The sequence below is a fragment of the Varanus komodoensis genome, unplaced genomic scaffold (assembly GCF_004798865.1).
Source record: "Varanus komodoensis strain SLA01 unplaced genomic scaffold, ASM479886v1 scaffold1, whole genome shotgun sequence".
Classification (NCBI taxonomy): domain Eukaryota; kingdom Metazoa; phylum Chordata; class Lepidosauria; order Squamata; family Varanidae; genus Varanus; species Varanus komodoensis.
In genome coordinates this window covers 95,891,999-95,915,573 of record NW_025335268.1, presented here as the reverse complement: position 1 = coordinate 95,915,573, position 23,575 = coordinate 95,891,999, and the positions used below count along the sequence as shown (strand labels likewise).

Genomic DNA, 23,575 nt, shown 5'->3' with positions numbered 1-23,575 from the left:
TTGAAAGGAAATGCATACCATTTAAATGGAAATTTTTATACATTCTTATTGCAGAAAATGGTATGAAATGTTTTATTATCCCATACATATGAAACTAACATGGACCAGAAAAAGATTAATTCATTCACCCCTAGCATGGACACTAATATCCACATGAAGAATGAGAAGATCAAATTGAGCAAAATACAAATATCTCCTTTCCAGTATGTCAGAAAGTTCAACTTTCTAGAAACTGTATATACTTATGAATACACAAGGACTCAGACCAACACCCCATTTCTCTACCCACTATTTTTAAACATTTATAAATATATAAGAACCAGGAAGTTCTTATTTTGTCTGCTTTAACAGGAACTCTGTGTAGAGGCCCAGCACCCTCTCCCCCAGTAATGAATCCCTGTAATGGCATGCCCTGCACTCCAATTAGGAAGAAATGCTAATTTTCTCCAGTTGAGCACCCCCTATAGTTGTATCTAATTTGTTTCAATGCTTTCATCTCTCCCCTCCATTGCATTTTCATTTAAAGGTTATGATCTGTTTGTGCCCTTCATGCTGCGCCCTGACAAGACACCCCTATGAGAGGGCTATGTGCCCCCTGCAACCTTTCTAACCTCTGTCCTGAACAAAAACCAAAGCTATTTTTGTCCTGCCTTGTGGAGGGGCAGAGGGGAGTGCAGGCATGAAAACCTGAAAAAATAATCAATAATCATAATCAATGTTGCCACATTGTAAGCTCATTAATTTCTTCAGTAGGAAAGGCAACACCTTTCAGTTGACCAATTCCTGTAGGTAAAAGAGTATAATTTTCCCAAGCTTTATACGGCTTTCCTTCAGGCAAAAGTCAAGATTTCTTCTTTGTGGAAAATGTATGACAGTACAAAGACCTTAACCTTGCTGAAAGGTAACTCTTAACTATTCCTACCAGCAAGGTCATAACATTATGTTGGAGGAGTCTTCATTCCCTTCCACCACAAATAATTATGTTTCGTTAAACGAAAAACCTAAATTCTACATTCAAAAAGTATTTTACTAATTTTCTTGATCTAATATAATACCATTTCTAAAAATGTGAGGTTTCAAGCATATGATTGTTTTTACAAGGCCTGGGATATCAGAGTGTGCCTACAAATTGGAGATACATGGCTAATAGGGATACTGAATGAGAAACACCCATGAGATAAAGATATGATGCTATGCATTGCACTTGTGACTCGCTTCCAGTCCACCAGAAGCTCTGACCAGCCCAAGTTATGCTCTGAACCTTTGAAAAATTGCCAACACATCAGCTTTTTCTTTTTACCATGAATTATTCAAAAATACTTTTAAATGAAAGCTGACATTCCTAGAATTCAAAATGGTATGCCTGACATTCTATACTATATTTCATTCTGAACTATATATCACACACAGAACTAATGTGACAATCCTATAACCCTAAATCAAATATTAAAACATCCTTTAAAGGAACAATCCTATGGCTCTAAGACAGCATCTGAGAGGCCATAGGAGATTTCAGGTTTCTAGATCCAATACTGGAGAAAGTGCCCTGACCTTGGAGTTGGGCATCAGAGCTCCTACTTCCTTCTCCCTCAAGGTTGGTGGAGAAATAACCCACCTGTTATATATCTCAACCCTGGATGGTGGGTAAGGTGGTGGTGGGAATCTCAATTTATGAAGAGTCTCAAAAGTTCTCCCCCCCCCGCCCCCCCACCAGACATTCCGGCTAGACAAGCATAAAATCCCATGTAGCACAATATGAAGGGTGGGAGGCTAGGGAGCTGCATATTGCCTCCACTGCTCCTCCAGTACAAATAAGGTGACATAAACCTCTGCGTTTGGGAGCTTCTGGGCATCACATGGGGCACGAGAACTATCACCAGCGTTCAAAAGACCCATTCTGATCATGGCCTTTGACTTGCAATTTATATGTTGTACCTCTCTTCCATTAGAAGCCAGTCCTGAGTCACAAACAAAAAAATGTAGATGAAATTAAAACTAAGAGACATTTATACCATTAAAAACTTTCTAAATTATGGTTGTGATTTAATTTCTGCAGAAGGGTTTCACTTCAAGGTTCAAGGAAAGAAAAATATAGTTCATTGCCAAGACCGTTACTTGTTCCATACTGTTGCTCTACTGCCAATAAGGCTTATGGAACATTTCAACACAGGAAGGAAAATTTAGAAGTGGAATATGGACAAAGTAGTTAGTTCTCATTTATGCTCTTTCAGCTGAGCAACTTCTCTAGAGAAGTCTCCAATTTAGAAAAGATAAGTAGGTAAATTTGATTAAGAGTTTACTGGAACTAAAAGTAAGCATTTCCAATGCTATATTAGTTAATATTTTCTTTTTTAAAATGCTTTCAGGATATTCGCTATACTGTATTATTTGTTTTGAAAAAACAAAAACAATTGGGTTTTTTAAAGTTTTAATTTCAGGTGTATTAAATGTACTAGTTAAAAGTGGAAGCAGATGCTTTCAGTCTCCACCTTTTGTTTCTCCAAATGATAAGGGAAAATGCAAGCCCAGAATCATTCTCCTAAGGCTAAAACAAAGGTTAGGCAACCTGATCCCTCTACAGTTTTTGAACAGTAATTCCCATATGCCCCAACCACCACAGCCAATGACCACAAATTATGGGAGTTGTAGTCCAAAACATGTGACGGGCACCAGGGTGCCTACCACTAAGCTAAAAGATCTACTGAGTTACCCAAAAAAGCAGATTTTAAGAGACCAACACTTGAGGAGAGTATTACTTTTGAAGTCAACTATTATTCATATGACAGAACAGGCAAAATATCAAATTTCCCATTATTCAAAATTGAAAAATTCAGTAACTTCTGTCAACCACAGACATTTACTTTCCATGTGATAGAAAAATACTTTTCTGCACAGCAACAACTAGCCTTGCCCCAGAAAAGTTCTGAGAACAAGTCTTCAAGTACATGGCATTGCTTAATGCCCTTACACTAGCACAGAGAGAACCAGGGGGAAATCCTACATTTCCTAAGAAAATGCAAGATCTGCTATGAAAAGGGCATGTAAATTGCAGAGCAGCTTCAAAGTTCTATTTAGTTGTTAACATAAATGTATTGATTGCTCTTAACAACTAATTTATCTACATGATGGTGATGTGTACCTGGATCTGTTATGCATAGTTACAAGTTCCTTTGTGCAATACACTGACAGTAGACAGCACTTAGATTTCCTCTACTATTACCTATGCTGGTCTAATAGAGTAACTAAGCATTAATAACTCCACTCCAAGATATACTGGTGTATCTTGACACTACTCATTTCTACCCCATCAAAAAAAGAATTTGTAGAACCGTGGTACTATTTTGATCTCTTGCTTTTTTGTTTCAGCCACCAAAGGAATCTGGTCAAAATAATGAGCATTATCCAGTACCCCAAACACCATGTAGGAACATGGAACATAAAACATAGGGAGTGCATAGGGAACATAAAGCCATCCAGAGACTTTTAGTATTGGAACAGCATATAAAAACTTTAAATAAATAAATAAAGACTCACTCTTATCAGAGGAAATCCACCCCCGCCTTTCTATCTAGTCCATGCAAATAAGTGCCTGAGTGGGAACAAGCATTCCAATAGTCTCTATCATTTTTCATCCAGAAGATGTCCTTTCCCACTGGAAAATATATTCATTGTGTGGGAATATTTTAATATATGCATATGAATTCTGATAGTTAGCAGGAACAGGGGCCTGAAGTGTGCCAACCGAAGAGACACTGCAATAACAATGCCACCGGTTCTCACAGATGCCTATAAGCAAGTAAATGGTTAGAATATATAGGTTGGGCACCATGGATGTATTGTACTGCAGGAAGATTTTACTAATTACTTGCCTAAAGTCCAGAGCTGCACGCCTGTTCTCCCCCCACACACACCCCAAACAAAGCAGAGGGGAAAAGGGGGGGGGGTGAGAGAAAAGAGTAAAGGGATAGAGAGAGAAAGCAAGGGATGCATTTCAAAGTTTCTCCAAGGACTGGAAGGGAAAAGAAAAGCTGGGTCTGATGTGAAATCATAGAGGTCAAAGGTGGGCCTCCTCCCTTGTGAGAAAGTGGTAAATCAGGCCGGTTTATCAAACGATCATTTTCTTTTGAAACTGGGAGGCAGCAGCTGGGACAATTCTGCAGATGTGCTTGATGAGTTTGGGACAAAAATGGGCCACTCCTCTCCCCCTCCCTTCTAGAAGAGCTCCCAACAGGGGCTGCTTCTCCCTTCACTGCCTCCAGGACCCTCCCCTCCCTTCTTTGGCGGTCAGCTGAGACCCCCACCCACTGATCACTTTTGTCTTCTTGGCCTTTAGACACACTGGCAGGGCCCTTTATGAGACCCCAATCAAGACCCCCATGTCACAGGTACCTAGTAGAGATACCAGGCCATTTTCAAAGAAGAAACTATAATGAAAATATGCTGAGCCCACTGTCTCCAAGCAACACTGGAAGGGATGAAATCCACTGACCACCCTTCTGCTAAGACTGCCTGCCAGTCATCTCTACTTGTTAAGATTACAATGCAGAAAATTTTGACTTACATCTAAAAAAAGTTTCACTATTATCTCTGTATGTCATTGGAGAAAGTGGGAACACACCACAAATATGGTGGAATAGCCCTTACTCTGATATTATTTTTCCTAAGAACAGGACTAACCCTAGGCTTAAGCAAGCCCTTAGAATAGTGCCACTTAATAGGATCTCTCCTACAGTACTGGGCCACCCCTGGCTGCTGACTTACCTAGAAGCAATAGCAATCATCTGAAGGACAGCAATCTAGGAGCAATGCTATCTTGAGTGCTTGAGCATATTGTGGGAAATTCTCAGTCACCCAACATAAGGGTCTAGGACAAAGATCAGCACTGGCAGAATGCCACGACCCTCACAGCTGCTCAAGAGTGGTTGCTACTGAAACCAGACCTGCCAAGGAGTCATTCTGTTGCAATCAATTGAGCTATGCTGCAATAACTGTCCAGTGTATTCAACAAACAGGACAAAAATGAACATTTCCCCCGAACTAGGATGCTGGGTCAAATGCAAATGATGCCCCATAACAAGTGACAAAAGATATCCAGAGGAAACACACACACACACATACTCCTACAGTTCACATCGTAACGGACTAATTTATATTACTGGAAAAAGTGGCACAAAATGGAAAATGTATTCCTATCATGCAAATGGGTTCAAATGTGCCTGGGATCCATGAGTCTGAAGTCCCCAAAACTATGTCACTCAAGGTATACAGCACAACATCTCCACAATGGCAAGATGAATGCCATTTTCTTCACATTGTTTCCTGAACTATCCATAGCTTTGCACATGGATATGGTCTGCTTAAAACAAGATCACACAAAAGATTTCCACATACAAGGGAAACAATTCCCTAGAGCATCACTGAAGAAGTTTAAGAGTCCATTATTATAAAAGCCTCTGTATTGGGCCACATGTTTTGATATGATTTGTTGTGGGTGATAACGGAATGTGCTACTACATTCTCTTCTATATTCCTCAAGTACTATAACCACATTCCTCACCCAGCTCATACTGAACTGTGAGTGCTTAGTGAGATGCTTCCCTCCTTGATGGTAAGACAGCTGCCTACAATGGACTTCAGTGCTACCCCTGGCAGGCCTCCAGATTATGAAAATAAGGCTGTACTTAGCTGTTGGGTCATATGTTATACAGATATGCCATTTAAACTTTTCTTTGAGGCATCTAACACTGGCTACTTGTTACAAAAAATAGGAATAAATTTCCAGAGCCGCAGCTCTATACTCGTTTAGAAGGGAAAATTATAAAAACTGTGGTAAGAGGACAATTAAAATGCAAAAATACAGACCAATGATTAAATCAAAGTTTGACTGTATATAAGATAAGCACAAGTGCTTATTTGCAAAGCACTGTTAATGAGAGCACACATATACTAACATCTGCAATAGTAAAATAAAAACCTGTTGTGATTTAGGACAGAGATGATACAACTGAACTTCTTGAGTTGTAATTTAGCACATTCACAAAGGAGATGCCAGTTGAAATTCCATTGTTTGAAAATGTTGGTGTATGTATCAATATATAGTAGAATACTGCAATCGAAGATACACAAGCCCCAAACTGAGTTCTTGTTTCCCTTAAAAGAGGTATCAGTGACTAACTTCTCTACCTCAGATCATCTGCGAAACTGTTTGTCCCTTTCTTATCCACATCGTAAGGCCAAAGCTCTTCAGCAAGATTTACTCAAGACAAACAATTAGTTGAAGGTCTGAAAAGAGCAGGAAAACTGAGATTCAGAGGCCAATTTAGCTTCCAGGACAGGTTTTCACAGTGCCAGAATAAGAATGTATATGCCCCGTGCCCTACATTAATCACCGCCCAGGATGGTTTTAATGGCAACCCTGCAATTTGATCCAGCTAGCACCTGCAGAGACAGAGGCTGGCAGCTTTCACCTCCTTGTTACTGTAAGTGTCTGCACTTCTGATCAGGTTTCCTGGAACTGATGTGGGTTACCAAAACAGTTTGGCCACATGACACTGCTCCTTAAATGATACAATTTTAGAGGGCAATTGGCATTACACATCCACAAAGATCCAAGAGGAATAAGGGTGTATGGTAGGCAGTTAATACCATGACAAATAAGAACTTCCACAGTTGCTTCACATGTTACAGTATGATCAAATAAACATCTAAAGCCTACCATGTACCCATTCTGGCATATTTTTTGGATATTTCTTCTGTGAATAAGCAACAGGAGGAAAGATTTGCCATTGCCTCCCATGTACTATTTTCTGACTCTTTAAAGAAATAGTTGCTTCTACTATAACATGGAAGTGACAGATCCTGCAAAACGTTAGCTTTAAAAATGTAGTATTTCTAATGTCCTAGTTTTTACTGGGAGGTGGGGATACTTTCAGCCTATGAAGAAACAATTTTCAGTTTACAGTTGTAAAAGCCAGGCTGTGAGGTAAGGACTTGCTGTAGGCTACCACATGAATCCAAGGATGTACTGAGATCTGCACCCCAATTTACTAGGGTCCATGTTTAACATAGTGCTGAACCAGACAAGGACCTTCCTTCTATGATGATACCAACACAGAGAGCCCTCTAAGTGCTGTTCTGCAAATAAACTAAAAGTTACTAAAACGGCAGCACATACTGTGTACATCAAAGTTCAGTTTCCTCAGTCATTTCTTCAGTTCATGCGAGTAGAAAATCCCCACCACCATCTCAATTTATGCCATTCAAAAGCTCACTCATACCAACACTGTAACACAAAAATTTGAAACTAAGACTGTTGGCAGGAAGCACTTGAGAAGAAACAGTGCTATGGAAGCATATTCCAGATTTGTTTTCCAGCCCTGCTTCATATACTCCCTTCATCCCACAAGTTCTTGTTTAAAGGATGAAGGTGTCCTGTGCTGGTTATACCTGAGGCAATCACATACCTAATGGGTTCCAAACAAGCCTTTGAAGAGGAGGGGAGGGAAGAGGAGAGGGGAAAAACCTTAAGAAACATAGACAACTCTCTAATTGCAGGAAAGAAGCTAGCATCCTGCTGCCTGGGTACCTGTACAGGTCTGCTACAGATTCTCTTTGAACATTTGTCATGCCCCTGCCCTATTCAGAAAAAGATGAAAAAAATAGCAGTGATTACTATCGTAACTGACTGGTAAGGCAACCTTGAGTCAGACCATGAAAGGTCTAGTCACTGAAAAACAAACCCTTAATTTAAATGTTAATGAAAGTGCTGCGGAGACATCAGAGGGTTACATTTTTTGCAAGAGGCAGATACACTGGGAGTAGAATTTATGGCCCCCCATTGCCTCCCCTCTTACTAGCCTTGCTTCATCAGCCAGGGAAGTTAAAAAAAAAACACTAATTTTAACATTAACTCCACACTTCCACCCTGGGATGCAATTGCTAAATTATCTGCTGGCAGGACACTGATCAAAGGTGGAAAAACAAAGGCACACTGCACAGCCAAGCAAAAGTAAACAGCGGCCATGGCCCAGGAAAATTACCTTCTCCATCACTCCCCTTGGAAGTTTGAAAAATGGAGGAAGATCACTAACTGGGAATGGAAACCTGTAGTCCTATGACTGTAGGACCCCTGAACCGTAATCAATGTTATAGGAGAAACTGACATAGGCATTTTCCCCTTCACTGTGCAATATGGTAGGTGAGGCTTCTCCCTTGGTGTTTCAGGAAGCTTCTCTGCCCTTGGAAATAATTAGAATCAGAGCAGCGGCAATAACCACATACACTTTGAGGAACTGAAGGAGAATTTGATAGAACAGGAAACTTCCTAATAGTGTGAAGTATTTCAATAGGATAGTCTCCTCTTTACAATATATCTGCATGCTCGAAGAGGAGAGAAATTCCATTTAAATCTTGTCCTCCAACATGCCAATACCATACACAATGTGTTGGTATGATGGAAGAGTATCTGCATGATCTCCAAATAAACACAATTAAAATAAGGAAGCTTTTAAAAAGTACAAAAGAGCCTACCATGCCAACAATCTAAAATTATTCCTTCAAGAGAACAGGTGAACAGGGTTACAAAAGAACTAACTAACTTGCTTGCTTAATTAGAGATGGAAATGAGGGAACCAAGCTGGAAAAATTCCTGCATTACTTTTCAGGAAAAAAACCATAACTACACAACAATCTGCAGGGAGCAGCCTTGTAAGGTTTCACAGATTCGTTTTGAGGAGCAAACTACAAACTGAACCTGAGCTTTGCAAATCAAGTTGGCATCTTGACAATGCATTCCATCAGTGACAACTTAAACCTCCCTTCAGATAACACACATCACTTCAATTCCTTCATTGGAGAGGCAAAGGAAGCATGTAGAAACACTCCTAGTACTATAAAGACCTTATGGCGCATGCAGCTTCCTAGAATCATAGGTGACAAGGGCCTAGAATAGCAGCAAAACATTTTGTATTACTCACTTTACATGGCAAACCTTGCTGTGATGTAAAATAGCCTTAACAGATGAGTTCACAGTACAGAAGAATGCATCCTGCCATAAATTGGATAACAGTTTATTATAAGAAAGGTTCAGAAATGAGTACAGGTCATCCTGCACAGGACCCAGAGAAGGTAAGGTGCACATCTTATCCCTGCTACACATTATCCCTACTACACATAACACCTGGATCTTCAGCCTACACTGATATTTTGCATCTGCACCACAATTGCAAAGGAGACAACATCAAAAGCAATGCAAGTAGCATGAGCCTAGATCCTTTGAGCTTAAGGATATCTTTCGGCTTTCAAACCCCTCTCACTTAGAAGAAGCTACCTATCAGTGCTACATGTCCTAACTGAGCAGAGATAGAGTTCTTGAAAAACTATCACAGAATCCACAAAAGCTCTAGATGATTGTAAGATAAAGAGCAAGTGGATAAAACATACATTGCATCCTGAAACAGAAGCAAAAATTGGCAATAATTCAGCATCCTAAATGTATCTACTCAGACAAAAACAGAACAAGACCCTAAAACTAGACAAGAATATCGAGCCACCTTGAAGCGAACTCTGTTTGGAGTGGGCAAACAATCAGTTCAGCTTGATCTGCTGTGATGGGTTGGGGGAGAGAGAATCTCACCCTGTACTAGTAGTGCCCCCAAACTGTTTCTTTTAGGAAAAAAACATTTTCTTGGAAGCAACAGGTTTACAGGTTAGCTGACACCTCTGCTGTGTGGAATTTTAATTAACTTCTCCCATCATTAATACATTAAGAAGCAGAGGCTCTATTATATGGGGTCAGCAGCATGTTTCAAGTCTTGGTATATCAGCCATCAAATTGAAGAATTAATGAGGTGGCTAATCAGCTGTAATACTTGGGGATAGGAAGGAAAAAAGAGGTGCAGCAGGATCATTCTCATAAAACAAGCAAGTGATTCAAACCTGGTCACTGATGGAGAAGCCACTCTGCAAGCTTCCATTTATCACCCGGTTGAGGGGGAGGGGGAGGGGGGGCGCTAGGTAAATATTGTGACAGAGTGTGTGTGTTCACTCCATGGAGAGAAGTCAGTGTTCTGACAAGAGGCCAGACCTGCAGGTCATCACTTAGTGTGCAATACAAGTTTTCTCCCAGTGAATCCAGTGCATACCTCCCAAAGCTCTACATAAGCAGTATGAAAGTACTGGTTTAACTAATGGGTAAGTAGTTTTTAAGCTGTGCCCAGTTATTAGTGCTAATAATAACATGCAACTGTAATTGTTCTTATGGATGTTAAATGGTGCTCACTAAATAGACTGGAGGCAAACAAGGTGCTCTTAAGGCCAGGCTACAGAAGAGGCAGAAATTAGTCACTGTAACAAGCCAAGTGTTGAGACTAGGATATCTTTTTGAAAAAATAGGTCTAGCTCCAAATTCAAGGAAAGCCTGCACAGGAATATTCATTCACAAGTTGAAGCTCATAATTCAGAACAGAAAATTGACTTACTCAAACTACAACTGCATCCTTACAATCTGTTCAGATGATTACTAGCAAGCCTCAAAATAAAAGTTAAGCCAGAGTACAAAACTCTTCAGAATTCTTCAGACTCTGCTCAAGCTACAGTGATTAAGTTGTGTTACTTTTCCAAAGAATGAAAAATGTTTGCCTTTCTTCAGTTCTTAACATCAGCAATATAACTACCAAATAACTCATTCATTAGGGCAGTTTAACTTCTCATGTAGGAATACTTCATACTGTGTTCATAAAAGCCCAGCATATACCCCCATGAATTTCTGTGACCCACAAAAAATGAGTGCACCTCCAGTAGCTTCCAGTACAATGCAGCTTCAACAAATGCAGACATACTTCTTTTATTTTGCACCTTTAGCAAAAGAGGCTATCTGAATCAGAACCAAACCATGAGCCTCAAATCTACTTTGTTCTTCAAGTGTTGCCAAGGGAATAAAACTGTTCACTAAACGAGTCTCATATAGAAAATGCACACACAGAGGGCATCAACATGGAGTTTTTATGGTAGTCTGGAATTACAAGTGCTTTAGTCTCATTTAAAATTTTGTTTCTCTCACACACATTAAAATGTGAGCAAACTGCACCTAAAGACAGATTTTTTCCCCTTCCATAAGGTTTGCATAAATTGATTGAAACTAACTCTAACTATCTTCCAACTGTATGCAGATTTCCTAAAAGTAATGGTGGGATTTGTGCATGCACTCCTTGCCCTTGCTGCAGCTTTCAACTTCTTCCATTCTTCTGATTTTAACCCCTTTAGCAAGTCAGGTACATGAGTAATCATACGCATTAATACATCAAAATAGTACATGAGATCCTATCAAAATTCTTCAGCAGTTTCCATTTTACCAATTCTTTCAAATAACTTATTTGGAAATGCTAATCTGGGTTTGTATTCTAAGCCCCATCTGCATCATCAGAGCAAAGCATGATGTATTATAGGTAGAAAATGAAATGCTTTCCAGGTTGTAATTGCAATGTGGAATGTGGTTGTACAAGGCTGTGATGTACTTACTGGTGATTGACAGAACTCCTCTCATGCTCAATAGCATTCTATTAGAAGTGATTAAGTTGCACTGAGTGTGCATCCTTCACTCCCGCACAATTCATATGCAGAATACCAAGTACTGGATTAAAAATTGGTGAACAGCAAAACAGCTACCGTCTGCACACTAAAAGAGCAGACCTTTGATGCATATATCTATCAACTAGGTGAAGATTAGATATTATAATAAGGGACATTTGCAAGCACAACATCTAAAATGTGTCAGGGTAAACTCTGGGAGGATATGTTTAGACTAGAGTTCGAACAAACTCAATGGAATCTGCCCTTCTAGCATTTGCAGACTTCCTCTTGGGCTTGGCCTAGTCTTAAAAAGCAAGCCAGGCTGAGAGGAAGACCATGAATATCACAGAATTAAGCTTGCAAAACTAGCAACCTTCTTCCATTGCAGCTGCAACAGCACAAACAAAGGCTGCTGCATATGGCACAGAAGAGGGCTGCTGCTGGCTCAGCACATAGGGTTCAATTCCTGGCAAGCACCACATGAATGCTGAGCACCTAGGACTCAGACTTGGGGCCACAGCAAAGCAGTCCAGAGGCCGGGGAGTCAAGCTAGGGGAATCCAACAGATTCCTACCCCCAAAATGATTCCTCGCGTATTCCTAGTTTAGACCTCTAGTTTTCATTTTTAGAAAGCAAACAAAATCTCAGCTCTACAACATTCCAAACAGAGCTTTGAGCAGGCACAGGCCCCTTATATGTGCTAAACATCACAAAAACGGTTTAAAACTGGAGACATCTATGAATAGTATCCAGTGATAGATACTTCTAAGTCTTTGCATCATTTTATTTAATCCACATATAGTCCACAATGTTCCACAAGTTTAAAACTTTCCTTTTCAAGATTTTTGGTACCGGAAGAGAAAATCCTCAAAATTTTGCAAGATCTAAACATTATTCAACAAACATGCTATCTCATTGTCTCTCTGCATAACAGACTTCATTTATACAAGTAAGTTCTTTGAGAGATGAAAGTGGTGATATTTTGACAGACACTTATAGACTTCTTGCATACTTGCATGATAAGCAGCTTTGCAAATAAAGCAAAATCAAAATAAACACAAAGTGTCCATATATTCCAATGCAGTTTTTAAATGACTTCTTTGATACCTCGATAAAGGACTAATGGCAATGGACCAAACTCGGTCTTCAGTCTGTACTGTGTGAAGGCATTGCCCAGCTCTGCCTGGTGACAGGGACCAAACCTAAAGAGAAAAAAGAAGAGGCACAGAAAGAATTGCATGCAATACAAAGTAAAAAGGTATGTTTAAATATAATCTCCCTGTGACATCTTTTGAATACAAAGTAAAATGAGCAGAAAATGCCTAAATCATCCCCCACCTCACCCCAAAATTCTGATTGAAAAATTTCTGGGCAAACAGTTTACTCATAGTAATGAAATGATAGAATAGATTACTAGCATTACCTATCTAAATGAGTCCTAGGCTCTGAAGGCAGTGGATGGTCACCTGATATGTCATGTTAGAATAAATTGCTATTTTATCTCATCGTTACTCTATGTGGGCAAATGCTTAGATCTTTCTTCCCCAGTTTTCTCAGAACAATGGAAATACATGGAGAATCCTGTGCAGTGTCCCCTTGTTTTTTTACTAACTGTTAAAACATGTGCAACCCCCTAATGCAGGTTTATAGTATTTATTCTACCACCGTACATGCCATTACCAGCCTGAAAGGACTTGCTTATGAAGTTTATGAGGCTTTAAGATACCTGTTACTCACGCAGTAAAAAGCTTAAACTTGTCTTCCTGAAACCATTTGGATCCCAGCACTTCTTCCCTCCATGCCCCTGCAAATGAACCAATTGCCCCCCCCCCTTTTTTTTTCTTTTTGGAAACGTACAGTTCAAAGCCTCTGGTTCCCTCCCAGACTATTCCTGATGTCTTAAGGGAATTCAAAGCTAGGAGTGTTGTATTTGTTTGTTTGTTGATAATGCTCAGGATTGCCAGCTATTCGGTGTCAGTGGGGAATTTGGCACCTAGTGTCAGCAAAAGCAACAGAAAAACTGAGCTCTTTTAATGCATCCCTATCTCATACAGGTTAAAAATATTGCTAGAAGCATGCTATCTGGTGCCTATCAATGAGGAATGTGCATTAGCAGCTACTCAAAGCTCAGCCCTAATCAACACTCACTATCCCCCCAAAGCACCCAATGCACTTACAGCTCCCATTAGAGACCTACTAGGGATTCCCTTCCAGCTAGGAGTCAACATAAGGAAAATGTCACTTGGTAAAAATAAAAGCAATTACCTGCATATAAGAGTGTTAGTTAAGCCAAATTCCATTTCTACTTTAAGCAACAACAATGGACACAATTAAAGCAAATTCCCTTTTACTATGAGGAGTTTGCTTTCAAGGTCATGAGATGCAACAGCTTTGGCTGGAGAGTATGTAAACTTCCAAGTTACACAGAACAATTTGTCCAGAAATAGAGAAATTGATTCTCACCTATGTAAGCACAGCAGCTGCTTCTCCAGATTATTTATCTATTTGACAAATCCAGAAGCTGGGACAAGAAAATGGGAGGAGAAAGAAATTGGAACTTGCTGTAGGGAGCATCTAGTCCAGGGTCATTGCTCTCCTATCACCAACCCAGAGAACTTTGATGCTTACACAGCTAAATTTTCACTCATAATGACACAAAATATATAGGGCACACTGTAGGAGCTCCAGTATTTCATTGTTCTGGAGTTAGAAAGTACATACATGTTGTGGTAACTTCATAAACTAGTATTTATTACAATACAATCTTATGTAAGAAAAAGGAGTAATTTAAATCTTTACCTTCTTTCCTCCCAAGGAGGAATACACTACTCAGCTTTAAAATACTTATCCAGAATCCATGTATTTCCTGCTGAATAAATCCACTGTAATTTTGGTTAGTCTTTTGAAGTTATACTTCTCCCAACCTTATTAGGCTTAAGTATAAGTCATTTGCTAGTATAGGCCACAGTGGATGAACTATCACTTTTTATATGGCAGGGTTTGAAACACATGATTTTACTGCCATTAGGCCAGCAGATGCCATTGCAAGATTTCTTCTTTGCCCACATGAATTGCATTAATTGGTGCAGGCCACATGTACTAAAACTTGCTCCAGAAACTGACTTCAGATATGATCTATTGAGGATCACCAGGTACAAGCATGTAGCCATTAGGAGGGAACTTCCAAATTTTTTTTGCTACCAGCTTCATTTTTTGTTGCTTAGTGGCTCCAAAGATTTAAATTCTAGCCATGAAAATGTAACCTTAAGATCTCGTGGTTTAAGAAGGATAATAAACCATCTTACGTAATGAAAAGCTTCATCACTGCTCCAGATCAATTGTTAATATAATGCATCTTCTACAAAATGTTTGCTAAATGCCTTTTGTGGCCAGTGACTCATAAGGTATCTGTCAGAAAAGATGCATTCTACTGACAGGTTGCTGCATATACAAAGTGCTGAAATATAGAAGAAGCTAAGCAATCCACTAGAGTTAAGTTTAATCCTGGCCATCACCCAAAACAATTCAAAAGGACTTTCCATTGCAAGTGTGATAGCGGAAGGTTAAACACACTAAATCCTGCTCTGTTACACATTTTGCCTGGTGGTCTGAATACCCCAGTCTCAAAAACAAAAGCTCATGGAAAAGAAGTTGCTGCTCCACAATCCCACTGCACAGATAGTACAACTGATGACTGTGCATTATATAACCACTTTCAGGGACACAGAAGGTCAGCACTAGCAGAAATATAGTTGAATGATTTTGTTTTAGTTCAACTGGTAACCCAAAGTCAGGAACAACAATAGCATTCTTCTTGTCTACCCTTCAACCTTTTTCCTTCATGCAGACCACTATTATGTATACTGTTAAATATACATGTAAAGCAAAACATATAAGCTCACCTTTGCTGTTCTGTCCCGGGAACCACTCACAATTATGCCACCTTGGGAGTCTACACAGTTCACTTCCTGTTCATGCCCCAAGAACTTGAAGCTGAATGATCCATTCAGTGTATGAATGATAATATTACCATCTCTGAAAAATAAAACCCAAAGAAGGAAGGTGCATGTCCTCAGAATAATGTCTTATTATGTTCTGATCTATGGGATGGGAGGTTATCATGCCCAAAAATACACCTAATCTCCTATACCATCAGCTAGCTTATTAAATTCCACTTAACATTGTTATAGATGGCAGTCAATAAAGATGTTCAAGGTCAATTTGAAGGAGGAAAACAAGGGCAAAAGAGCTAGGAATTTAAGAAACTGTCTCATATTGAGTCAGCCCACTAATTCATCTAGTCCAGTATTGTCAAAGCAGACTGGGAGTGACCCTCTAGAGTTTCAGACTTGAATGTTTTCAGCCTTGAGATGCTGGAAACAGAATCCGGGATCTTCTGCACACGGATGGGTGATGCTAAGATTCTGTTCCATTGAACGCCAACATTTCCATTTCAGCAAGTGGTGATAAACTACAGTGGATTTTTTAAAAAAAAACGCAGGAACATTTTGTGCATTTTTTTAGTTTGGTCTTGAAATTGGCACAAATTGTATCTTTTCAGTCCTTCACAAGTGTGATACTCCTGCATACTTGTGGGGATCCAAAATGAAAAGTCTTACCTCATCAACGTCCTGGGAAGTGTTTCCTGTCAAAGTGCAGTAGGCACCATCCAAGAACATACATAAAGCAACTTACAAATGGATTCATAAGTAGCTTTGCTTTCACCTGGCAGCTGTCAAAAGCGGGTGTCATGGCACATATATCACCTCCTTCATTACCAGATCCTCTAGTTTTTATATGGGAACCTGGCACTTCTTGGCGTCCTACACTTCTTCCCAAGTCTCTGGGTACTCAGGGAAGTGAAGAAGTGTGATCTCAACCCATATAGAGTTTTGATAGTTGGGTCAGGATTCCTTTCAAAATGGGGCTTTTGAAAGCGCTACCTGGCATTTTTTGATAGACACAGAAATATGTATATGCCTGTCTCAAGAAACCCGTATTAGCTCTGAAAAGGGAAAGACCAACCCTTTTAAAAAGAAAGCCTTTCTTTAGGCAGCTGTCAATACATCATTTCCCCCAAGAATGGGTTGGTCTTTCACTTTTTCACTTTTCAGTACAACTAGAAACTTTGGAAAGGTTGGAGAAGGCGCAGCATACCAGGACACAAATCAGGACACAAATACAAACTGAAGGAACTCAAAGCAAAGGGGGTGATATACACACCACACCCTTTCATGAGTATTTCCCAGGATATTGACAAGGCAAGGCATTTCATTTCAGATTCCCATAAGTGTACAAGAGCACACTTATGAAAGAGTGGAAAATATCATTTGTCAGATTATAGTTTGCACAAAACCAAATTTGAATTTGAATTTTGACAAATTCACAAATTGCTGCTATTAACAAAAACAGAAATCTGGAGACTGGCTCAACTTGCTACAAGCTGAGTTGACACAGGGAGCACCAGGAACTGGAACAAAATCTGGGGGTCTGAAGTGTAAAAATGCATTGGATTTTCACTGCCAAATAGAATTCTCACACATCTCGCCTTCTGTGTGGAAATCATAAGCTCTACCACTTGGCCACAGTCTATCTCTAGAGCTACTTAAGCTGTACCTGGAGCTAGTTTGTGTGCAGTACTTTCCTTTCGTTAATACATTAAATTTCACTCACTTCATTTTCCGTATGTGCAACCAGAAGGGACCAATAAGATCTCTGAGACCAATAAGAAATCCTGTGCCCAGTAATAATGATAAACGACTCCTATACAGATCATACTATTTTCCCACTTATTTCATAGACCAATTATAAACAGATATTGAGGCAGCACTGCTCTAAATACAGTGAACTCTACATATTTATCTCTGTGTTGTATGGTGAAATGCAGCATCTGCAGAATTGTCCTAAAAGGTAAATTTCATGGGGACGGGAAGGCGGGGAACTTTGCAAAAACATCAGAGTCAGGAGTTTAGCCTTGACCACAGTCTTGCAGTCAAATGAACCTGGGCACCAATACTAGGGTCCTGGGCACCATTTCTTCCAGCTGTTGTTCAAGCATTCCTATAAACCAATACTAGATGCTCAATCAGTTTTTTCTTTTTTTCTCCAACAAACAGCTTACCCTCCTCCACTGACAATATGGCCATTAGCAAGCACAAAGCGGCACACATCCTCTTGGTGGCCAGAGAAGACTGCCTGAGGAAAGCGTTGCAAGCTGGTGCCATTGTGATGGAGCCAATAAACCTGAATGTCTTCTGCCTGAGATAGGTAGAGATAGTCACCATCAAGCTGCATCCAGGGCAATAAACTGGAGGAGAAAATATTTAAAATGTTAGAAAGAAGGGTAGAAGATTCAATATATTTTGGTTCAATCTATTTCTTTTTTTGTATATTCATTTGTAAGTCCACACTGGTTGACTTTGCACAACTTGAGTAAGCTATGAACCAGTAGCGAAGTGGTGATGGCCACTTCAGTGTGTCACTTGGGCACTTTGGAAGGGCAGTCTATGGCTGTCACTGGCAGAGATTGCAAAAGGATTGTAAAAGCAAAAAAGAAAAAGCTGTGGCAGTGACCATAAAGGGGTCATGACCAAAGCAAGGAGAATAAGCCCATGAAAGTCACTCCAAAGTGCCCCTTGGGTATTGCTGGAACAGCTGTCATTGGTAGTATCCTGGGCAAGTTTGGCAAGCGGTTTTTGCTGCTCTTGTCAAATGTCTCCCTTGTCATTTCCCTGGATCCGTGATAGGTTTAGTTGACCAGGTTTGGGCAACATGACAAGCCTTCATGACTGTTGTAATCAGTCCAGAGAACTTCAGTGATGGCATAGAAATTGTTGTTGTTGTTGTTGTTGCTTCAGCAAGTTGTGGAACAAGGCAAAGGATATTAGATTGGCTGGTTGCCCAAGAACAAGCTACTCTTCAGAAAGCAAAACAGCAATTCATCATGGGTAGTGAAGGATTGCCATGTCATACAAACATAGCTATCATCAAATTAAATTACATTTTTAAAAGCTGTATGAAAATTCATAGCTAACTACTGGTGTTTAACGCTATTTTGGAATAAACTTATATTTCTACATGTATTTTTTCTAAAAGTATGCACTATTAAACATATGCCTTTTATGTTGTTTTTTGAGCAGAGAACTGCTTTCCAAAATTTGGAGAAGTACAAAAATTGCAAAATAATTGCATTCCAATCCATACATTATTCTAAGAACTAAGGATTAAGTTAGTTCCCCATGAAATGGAGACCACATGAAATCTTTGAATATATCTAGTTAAATACTCTATTGGAGACTAGCAAACAACATGCATTGTTATGGGGCCCATGGAATTATTTGGAGCAGCAGCTCCATGGCCATCCAACATTAGAGTTAAGACTCCAAACGCAGAGCCCTCTGTCCAACCCTGCACATAGTGGGCACACAAAGAACTGTGCCAGCTGCAACTCCAAGGTGAAAAATGTGCTGGCTTGCTTGGGAGCAAGGAGATGTCAATGGAGCCAACAGCTTATGCCATATCCAAATGACAGCCCAACCTCCTTCCCTCTGCCTCTGCAGTGCTATGTATAGACAGCTGAAAATAGCCAGATGAAGTGCAGAGTATCAGTTGCAAAGCAGCAGAAACCATTGCACCGGACTCACATAAGCCTTTAAGGTCAGAGGCTTATGTGTATCGCACACTGGACTGCACACTGGATTGTTTGAAACTTCAACTCTTCCCAAATCCTTACCAGTTCCATGTGGTACATTTTTTATTAAACTGATTCTGATCCAACCACAATATAATTGGAAGGAAGCTTTGCTGCTTGGCACATTTAAATATCTACTTGAGATGGCTAAGAATGTGCCTTCCATTGCTAAAGAAAAATAGGACAGAAGATAATGGTCCAGGCTTTGGGATGGACAGATGGTGAGCAGTTCATATGCTAGCTAAAAGGGGAAATATCCCATTTTTTCAGCAGTAAAATATTGCTATTTGAATACTAGGACAATGCAATCAGCTCACAAAATAAGCGCAGACTTGAAAAAAGATGAAAAAACACAGTTTATAGAAAAACACTTAATCCATTTGGAACCAAGAGGAAGAGCAGTAATTTCCCAACAGCCTTGCTCACTCCTATTGAACACCAGCTGATCTGCCATTACTTTACTTTTACATATTCTGCAATTTAAACTCAGTGTTGTCATATAGGAAATGAGAGATTGATTTCAGTGAGAATGTAGACAAGAAAAATATTAACAGAGTTGCAGTGCTGCAAGACTGGCAGATAATAATAGCGTACAGACAAGGCAGCATCACCAGCTAACCAATCTCAGAGTTAGTGAAACTAACAGATTTTAGGGCTCAGCAGAGACCAAGAGTGGAATGCACACCAAAGGCAGAGCAACAATTCTAAATGAAGTTATCAGGGAAAAAGTAGGAGCTACTTGCTTGCGTTTCCATCTGAGAAGTGAGATTCTTCGACAGCGCCCATGTCTCCAGTTCTGAGAAACCTTAACCCTCTCCTTCACTGGAACACCAGTCACTCTGCAAAGAAACAGTAAACAGAGAAAAGTCAGAACCAGACAGAGCTCCAGACAGAGCTCCATTGACAAGACTCAAAGTAATCAGGTGATTCCATGCTTCCATTACCACCAAGCATTTGAAGGAAAAGGGTTACGTTGTTGGTGGTGTTGCTGGTGTTGTTGTTGTTGTTGTGTGCCATCAAGTCATCTACGACTTATGGCGACCCTGTGAATGAATGCCCTCCAAAATGTCCTGTTCTTCACAGCCCTGTTCAGATCTTGTAAATTCAAGGCTGTGGCTTCCTTTATGGTACTGGTCCCTCTCACACTTGGTCTTCCTCTTCTGACTTTGACTTGCCCTATTATGATTGTTTTCTCCAGCAAGTCTTGCCTTTTCATAATGTGTTGAAAATGTGACAGCTTCAGTTTTGTTAGTTTTGCTTGCAGTTACCTAATTTTATCTCCTGCATAAAACTGGAACTTTCTAGTCATATTTCCTGTCCTAGCACCTGCAGCCCTGTCATACATCTTAGGATGCTTCCAGAAGGAGAGTTCCTAGCATTGTTGTAAACAACCCAGAGTAGTTTGTTAGAATAGAAATAAATAAACAGACAAACACTACATTTCTGCTTAAAGCTAAAAAGAGAATTCTCATTGACTATCCACAGAGACCGAGTCTTTTTGCTGTGTTTCTCACTACCATATAAGGACCTTGTCTGTACATGTGCGTTTTTTTAAATAGAGTACCTACAAGTCAATTGCAGCTTTACCTCTAAATAAGCATGGTTACAACTGGTTACAGCTATAAATCCTGATTTTTTCTGATCAGTTCCATAACCCAGCAAGGATACTAGACATATTCACATGCCAAAACAATTAATAGTAATAATTTACCATGGTGGGTTGGCTGTTGTGTGAAGCATTCCCAATGAACTCAGACAATCCAGTTCATCATAGGTGTTTTTCTCACTCCCATCCATTCAGTGCTCTAGGTGTTATCCCATGAGAGACCATGGCAGAAACAAACTATAATCTGAAACCATTTTAGGTCCAGTGTTTGTTCTCCACACCCTTATTTTATGTTTAGACTGGGAAAAACTGCTTGAGAGCCAACTTCCCCAAACTCTGTTTGGACAGCCCCTAGCCCCCTTCAAAATTTCACAGAGGCACCTTGTACGGGATGCTGATGATTGCTCAATACTTTTTAAAACTTTTGCAAGCTCAGAAATCAGTGCACAAAAATGACCTTAAAAAATTCCTCCCATCAGTTCAAAGGCAGTGTTCAGCATTCTTTCTTTAAAGGAACACTAATAGTAGCTCCTCACATTGTTGCTGGGGCTGCTTCTAACAGGGTTTCTGCTACCCATGGGCAGCAGGTAATTTTCCTGCAAAGTGCCCACCAGAAGTTTCAATCCCAGCTCCCATGCACTCTTTCTTAACAAGCTGGAAATGTACCAAGGGAAATGAAACCCAAAGTACAAGATTTTGGAGGGAATATCCTCCCCTTCTCAGCAAGATCCTTAACATTTCAAGTCTGCCCCTCTTGTTTAAAGCCCAGGGGGAACCACTTTTGCAGTTTTCCCTGACCCTCTAGAGGCTTAAGTAAGGCTAATAGTTCATCCCCACCTTTTAAAGATGAGCCAAATTGTCAGTTCAATGACAGATAGTTCTCAATTCTGGGTCCCTTTAAGGGGGGGGGGGGTGAACATGAATCTGAATCTGGTGGATTTCTACTGAAATCTACCTCTGAATAGTCCAGATACCTGAGATCTCCCTCAAAGCCCCCATGTTCACTAAAGGAAGGACCTTAAAAATGTGAGAATCTTGTGGGAGAAATCCTGCAAAATACCCCTTTCTCAACAGATCTCTCAAGGTTTGGGTTGTCCAATGGCTTCTCCCAAAGGATCTGCCAAGAGAAAGGAAGGGAGAGAAAGTTTTCAAGTCTCTTCTAGGCATTGTGCAGGGAGGGTACTTACTACCACTAGACAGTGGGGCCCCCTCCACAATAGAGGCTTGAAATGTTCCTATTAGCAGGAGTTTACAGAAATGGGAGAAAAAGAAAGTTTAAAAAGTTAATTTTTGTGCACACAATTTTAGGGATACAAAAATTAAAAAGCCTGACTAGTATAGCACTTTGAAGGGGGAGCTGGTGGTGGCAGAAAGAGAAATTAAGGAAGCTGGCTTTCAGACTATCTTTCCCAATCTCTGAAAAAAAGGACAGAAAAGCAATAGGGGGCTAAAAAAAGAGTTCTGGTTCAGCAGGGCTCCACATCATGGTTGTTATGTGCCATCAAGTTGCCTCCAATTTATTGCAGCCCGATGAATGAAAGCCCTCCACAGTAGCTTATCCTATCCTATCCTATCTATGCCAGCCCTGCTCAGCACTTTTAAATTCAAGGCTCTGGCTTTCTTTGGGGAGTCAATTCATATAATATTTGGCCTTCCTTCCACATCATGATGTGGATAGGGAAAGCAAGTGCCAGTTGTCTTCAAATGTTGTTTGGGCACTGGTGAGTAACCGGCAATGACAGAGGCCAGGGTTAACTCAAGAAGAGCAACAGGGGGTTTTTTGCTTGTATCCAGACCTGACCCATGATAGGTCATGGCATACAGATATGGATGACACAACAATCCATCATGAGGAAAACCGCTAAAGCAACCCATGTTGACTGGATAGTCTGAAAAAAGCCACCCATGCTGGGTTTAGACAACACAGCCAACCATTGAATGTTATTGATGGTTGGTTGTCATGTTGTACAAACCCAGTCACTGTCCTGCTTTTTCTAGACAATTTCAAATCTGCCCTTTGATTTTTCCACTAACTGTTCTGTGTTCTATGTCACCATTAACCCCTTCTTTATACTTCAAAGCATGTGGCTCATAATTAGTCCTTGCAAAGAGAGCAAGATGGTACCACCCCAAAAATGGGAAAATGCAAATTTCTTTCTGAACTCAAGAAGAATATGGTCAGAAACTAAGGAGGCTTTATTTTAATCAACACCACCTAGAGAGTGCCAAAGTCTAAACACAACATGCATTGGACTAATAAAGTAAAGAAAGAGAATCCTGTAAGAGCTCTGCATGAATAAAAGCTACTTTAAACAGGCATGTGCAACAGTGGGAGGAACAAAACTTCAGGAATGCTTTTGTTCTAGCTCTGTGCATTCCAGGACCAGGCTCATGGGCACCGACCCTTCAAATGAACGGCAGTTTACAGCACTCAAACTACTGTGGCTGTTTATTATTAACACAAATTTGGAAGGGGGTTTAGCTTTCATGGAGCTAGAAGGGTGAGTTCAGACTAGTTAGCTGGTGCCCACTTCAATGGGATAATGTGTAACTGCATTTATATTCCACTGCCTGTTACCTTTCCTTACCCATTCCTCTGGTCCCTTCGTGGCTTTCCCCACTATTATTTTTATGACTATAATTGTAAACTACTTGTGGCTGAGACTTTTCCCTCTTTATTTCTATTTTGCTCCATGAAGCATTAATGTAGA

At 40.1% G+C, this 23,575-nt stretch overlaps 1 protein-coding gene across 2 annotated transcripts in view; it reads right to left on the bottom strand.

The window, feature by feature from the left end:
- Nucleotides 1-23,575, bottom strand: part of FBXW4 (F-box and WD repeat domain containing 4) — a 92,875-nt gene that overhangs the window by 50,037 nt on the left and 19,263 nt on the right. For both annotated transcript variants that reach the window (XM_044437105.1, XM_044437115.1), the window contains 4 exons: nucleotides 20,002-20,097; nucleotides 17,690-17,875; nucleotides 15,471-15,603; nucleotides 12,676-12,770 (listed from right to left, as the gene is read on the bottom strand). In XM_044437105.1, coding sequence (XP_044293040.1) covers nucleotides 12,676-12,770; nucleotides 15,471-15,603; nucleotides 17,690-17,875; nucleotides 20,002-20,097 — 510 coding nt within the window. The remainder of the gene's footprint in view (nucleotides 1-12,675; nucleotides 12,771-15,470; nucleotides 15,604-17,689; nucleotides 17,876-20,001; nucleotides 20,098-23,575) is intronic.